The 5,262-nt window shown below is 51.4% G+C and overlaps 1 protein-coding gene across 6 annotated transcripts in view; it reads left to right on the top strand.

Moving 5' to 3' along the window:
- Positions 1-5,262, top strand: part of MOV10L1 (Mov10 like RISC complex RNA helicase 1) — a 72,599-nt gene that overhangs the window by 394 nt on the left and 66,943 nt on the right. For 5 of the 6 annotated variants that reach the window (XM_025455768.3, XM_025455739.3, XM_025455722.3 and 2 more), the window contains exons 1-2: positions 381-534; positions 1,562-1,746. In XM_025455768.3, coding sequence (XP_025311553.1) covers positions 438-534; positions 1,562-1,746 — 282 coding nt within the window. In that variant the 5' untranslated portion in view covers positions 381-437. Of the gene's footprint in view, positions 1-380; positions 535-1,561; positions 1,747-5,262 lie in introns of those variants that run through there. The other variant, XM_025455748.3, reaches the window with a different exon arrangement.

Below are 5,262 nucleotides of genomic sequence, written 5' to 3'. Positions count from 1 at the left end.
AGCGGAGCCCCTCAACGCGCTCCTCCCGGCGCCCCGCCCACAGCGCGACACCACGTGCCCAGCCGGGCGTCTAGCCCGCCCACACCTCGTCTCTCTGGGCCGCGTGCTAACAGTCGCCAACCACCAGCCACCCGCTGCTAACGGTCGCGCGCGTGCAGGGAGCCCATTGGCCGAGGGTGTGAAGGGCGGGCGCAGGCGCGGGGACTTCAAGCTCATTGGCCGAGGACGTGAAGGGCGGGCGCAGGCGCGGGGACTTCGAGCTCATTGGCCGAGGGTGCGAAGGGCGGGCGCAGGCGCGTGGACTTGGAGCCCATTGGCCGAGGGTGCAAAGCGTGGGCTCAGGCGCGCTCGCACCGACACCATTGGTCGAGGGCGGCGGGAGGCGCGTGGCCGTGTGCCGACGGCGGGTGGCGGGCGGCGGGAGTAGTCGCGGAGCCATGCTGCGCCTCGCGGCCAAGCTGCTGGCGTTCTTCTGGAGGAGGGCAGACGGCACTGAGGAGGAGGCCGGGCCGCAGGCGCCCGAGCTCGCGGAAGGTGCCTGCGGGGCAGGGCGGGGGGCGGCGCGGCTCCGAATGCCGGCCCTGAGCGCCTCCCTGGGTCGCCGTGTCCCCCGCCGGGACTGACGCCACTGGGGGGAGGGGCGCTCGCGGCGGGTCCTGAGGCGGGTCTGCGCTGGGCGTGGCGCCGCTCTGGGAACACCCGAGAGCCCTCACGGTGACCCGGAGCGCGGGGCTGCCCCGCCCCTCCCCCCTCCAACCTCGGGCGTCCAGGTCTCCACGTGCCGTGTGGACGCGGCCCTGGCCCGCCCGCGGGTCCTCCGGGGTGAGAATCGGAGCGGTGGCCCTCCGGTTGCTGCCTCTAATTTATGAAGACGTGAGGTTGCCGCCAGAGGCTGGAAGCCGCGGACCGGGGGCAGACCTGGGGCGGGCAGCGTGCTAAGCGCCGTCTGTATGCGGACTCAGGACCTGGAGCCCGGCGTCGGGCTCGTCCGTGGAACGCGCGCTTCCCGCAGCTGCTTGAACTGCACGCGACGGCCGTGCCCGCGCCCTGGGCACCTCGGCCTCGTCCTGCCGGAGAGGCGCTCCCGGGGCGGGGGAGCGCTCACCGCGTGGACAGGCTTCCGCGCCGCGCCCAGAATGTGCCCGGGCCCCTTGCTGGGCGAGGTGACAACCCGCTGACGCCGCGGCTGGGTTCCTGGTGCGGGAGGACCGTGACGGCAGCGCCTGCGCACGCGGGGGGTACCCCAGAGGCTCGCTTGTGCGGCCACGCCCGGCCTGTGCCCAGGCAGCTCTGTTGGGTGGAGGCTGCGGCTGGCCCTGTATCGCTGTCGAGAACGCGCACAGAGACCCCCACGCGGCCGTAGACGAGCGGGGCGTCAGAGCCAGGCTTCTGGCCGTGGACTCCGCGCCCGCCCACCGCGCCCACCGCCTGTGCCTTAGAGGGACCTGCTCCGAGGGCTCCAGTGGGCTGGGGGCTCCATCCAGGGACGCTTCCCTTTCTCGGCAGTGTCCGCTGCCTTAACCTTTACGCTTTAGGTAACCTCTTTTTTTATGCGTCTCAGGGGACACCAAGTTGAAGACCATCCAGGGTGTGGTAACGAGGTACTGCAGCGATTATGGCATGATTGATGATTTGATCTACTTTTCCAACGAAGTTGTGACTAGCAAGGTGCTTCTCAACGTGGGGCAGGAGGTCATCGCGGTTGTGCAAGAAGATAAGGTGTCCAGCGGGCTGAAGGCAATCAGGGTAAGGCCTAATTGTTTGTTTCCAGGGTCTCCGATGTGCAGCCTCAGGTCACCATCCTTCTGGGAGCTAAGCTCTCAGGGACAACACGGGCAGGGCGGAGACTGAGACCGACCTGCTTGCAGTGCTTTTGTTTTCATGATGGCAGTTATTGTGTGTTCAAATGTAAAAATGTATAATTCAGAATATAAAGCTTGTTTGTAACTTTATGTCATGACAAGGAATGCTTAATGTTTGTTTATTTTAGTATTTCAAAAAAGCTTAAAAGGGCAGCCCGGGTGGCTCAGCGGTTTATCGCCGCCTTCAGCCCAGGATGTGATCCTGGAGACCCAGGATCCAGTCCCATGTTGGGCTCCCTGCGTGGAGCCTGCTTCTCCCTTTGCCTGCTCTCCCTCTCTCTCTCTCTCTCTCTCTGTCTCTGAATGAATAAATAAATAAAATCTTAAAAGTAAAAACTTTAAAACTGATCATTACATTTTTTTAAAGAAGAAAGCAAAGGGTGTACCTTTATTTTTCAGTAAGCTTAAATCCTTGAGGGGCACAGTGTCACACAGATTCCGTGGCCAGTGGCTTTAGCAGGAAGTTTCCTTCAGATTTTGGCACAAACCATGTCACTGTTTCCAGGAGCAGGAGTTACTTTTCCCCAGATGACTCTGGTTTTATTCAGTTTGCCACCAGGAGTCACTGTGGTGTTCTCTGCTTTCTACACAGAAGGTTAGATAGAATTCAGTTTTATCTGGAGCAAAGACACCTTAAGTTTTAAGAAGAGTTGTGTGCTCCCCCTGGTTCCAGAGACCCCAGTTAGAGCCAGCAAGAATGGCCTTGGAGCACAGCCTTGCAGACATACTTGTCCTTCCAGGAGTCCTGTTCCCAGCAGGTCTCCACAGGCTCCCAGATGGTGGAACGAGTGGACCTTTGCAATCCACTTAGCAAAGAGAATTGGTGGATTCTATTCAACAATTTTTCATTTAAAAATAGTGTTTTTGTGCTATAGTTTTTAGAAGTGGAATTGTTGGTCAAAGCATACGCACATTTAACATTTCAGTGGTTATCAGATTATCCTCTAATAACGTTCAAATTAAGTTACTCCCAGGAGCAGGATGAGAGACTGTTACCCAAAGTTGGCAAAGATGTGGAGATACCAATCTCTGAAATCTTTGCCAACCTAAGGGACTTCATAATTTTAATTTTCACTTAAAATAGGTTAATTTTTTGAGTTATTTTTATGTTCTTTATACTGTTTTTGGTTTAAAAAGTCTTTTTTATTTAAAGGTTCTCTATTAGGGAAATTAGAGCTTTTTTTTTCCTTTTTGTTAAGAGTTATATTGAGATGGGGCACCTTAGTGTGACTCAGTTGCTTAAGCGTCTACCTTCAGCTCAGGTCATGATCCCAGGGTCCTGGGATCGAGGCCCATGTTGGGCGCTGTACTCAGCAAGGAGTCTGCTTAAGATTCTCTCCCTCCCTCTCTCCCTGTGCACATTCCTCCCCATAAGTAAAATCTTTAAAAAGAGATTTATTGAGATATAATTCATGTAGTATATACAGTTTACCCACTTAAAGTGTACAGTTGAGTATATCATGGTCACAGAGTTCTACAATCATCACAATCTTCCATTAGCATTGAGAAATATAATAAGTTTTTCTCTGGGCAGAATTCTCCCCTGGATGGCTTCTTTTTCAGGCATGATCTCGCTATGTCAGTCTGTCCAGGCTTTATCTCCCTCTTCTCATTCTTGACTTGCTGGTCTTTTAGGAGAGACACTACTGGGGTTCAAAATTTGTTGAATGTCGTTTTCATTTAAAGTTTTTTTTTTTTAATTTTAATCACCATCACCTATTTCACCCATCTCTCTTCTGCTGATAGTTACAAATCTGTTTCTTGGTTTGTCTGTTTCTCTTTTTTTTTCCTCATTCATTTCTTAAAATCCATGTACAGGGGAAATCATGTGGTATTTGTCTTTCTCAGACTTATTTCACTTAGCATATATCTCTGGTTCCATCTATGTTGTTGCAAATGGCAAGATTTCCTTTTTTTTCTGATGGCTGAGTGATATTCCATTGTATATACAGACCCTATCTTTTTTTTAAGATTTTATTTATTTATTCATCAGAGACACAGAGAGAGGCAGAACACAGGCAGAGGGAGAAGCAGGCTCCATGTGGGGGAGCCCAGTGTGGTCCACAGATGCATGTGGACGGGATCCCAGGACTCCAGGATCATGCCCTGGGTCGAAGGCAGGCGCTCAACCACTGAGTCACCCAGGGGTCCTCTTGGACCATGTCTTCATTATCTGTTCATTTGTCAGAGGACATGTGAGGTCCTTACATAGTTTGGCTGTTGTGGACGTTGTTGCTATAAAGATAGGAAATACACGTATCCTTTGAATTAGTGTTTTTGTGTTCTTTGGGTAAATACCCAGTAGTGTGATTACTGGATCTCAGGGGTAGTTCTATTTCTAACTTTTTGAGGACCCTCCACACTGTCTTCCAGAGTGGCCGCACCAGCTTGCATTCCCACCAACAGTGTATGAGGGTTCCCCTTTCTCTGCATCCTCACCAACATCTGTTGTTTCCTGACTTGTTAATTTTAGCCATTCTGACAGGTGTGAGATGGTATCTCATTGTGGTTTTGATCTGTATTTCCCTTATGATGAGTGATGTTGAGTATCTTTTCATGTGTCACCTGGCCATTGGTAGGTCTTTGGGATAATGTTCATGTCTTCTGTCCCTTTTTTTTTAAGATTTTATTTATTTTTTCATAGAGATACACACACACAGAGAGAGAGAGAGAGGGGCAGAGACACAGGCAGAGGGAGAAGCAGGCTCCATGCAGGGAGCCCGACGTGGGACTCAATCCAGGGTCTCCAGGATCACACCCCAGGCTGCAAGCGGCACTAAACCACTAAGCCACCAGGGTTGCCCTTCTGTCCCTTTTTTTTTTTTTTAATTTATTTATTCATGAGAGAGACAGAGAGAGAAGGGCAGAACCAGAGGCAGAGGGAGAAGCAGGCTCTATACAGGGGCCCGATGTGGGAGTCGATCCTGGGACACAGGGATCGCGCCCTGAGCCAAAGGCAGGCACACCCAACCGCTGAGCCACCTAGGCATTCCATCTTCTGTCCATTTTTAAGTTGGATTGTTTTTTGGGTGTTGTAGGAGTTTTTTTATATATTTTGGATACTAACTCTTTACTAGATGTTATTTTCAAATATCTTCTCCCATTTTGTAGGTTACCTTTTAGTTTTATTGGTTGTTTTCCTTCACTGTGCAGAAGCTTTTTATTTTAATGTTGTTTCAGTAGTTTATTTTTGCTTCCGTTTCCCTTGCCTTGAGACCTATCTAGAAAAATGTGGCTATGGCCAGTGTCAAAGAACTTACTGCCTGTGTCCTGTTCAAAGATTCTACGGTTTCAGGCCTCACATTTGAGTCTTTGATCCACCGTGAATTTACTTCTGTGTATGGTGTGAGAAAGAGGTATAGTTTCATTCTTTTACATGTGGCAATCCAGTATTCCCAAG

The sequence above is a fragment of the Canis lupus genome, chromosome 10 (assembly GCF_003254725.2).
Source record: "Canis lupus dingo isolate Sandy chromosome 10, ASM325472v2, whole genome shotgun sequence".
Lineage (NCBI taxonomy): Eukaryota > Metazoa > Chordata > Mammalia > Carnivora > Canidae > Canis > Canis lupus.
The sequence above is the reverse complement of the archived record's forward strand: the minus strand, read 5'-3'. Positions and strand labels throughout refer to the sequence as shown.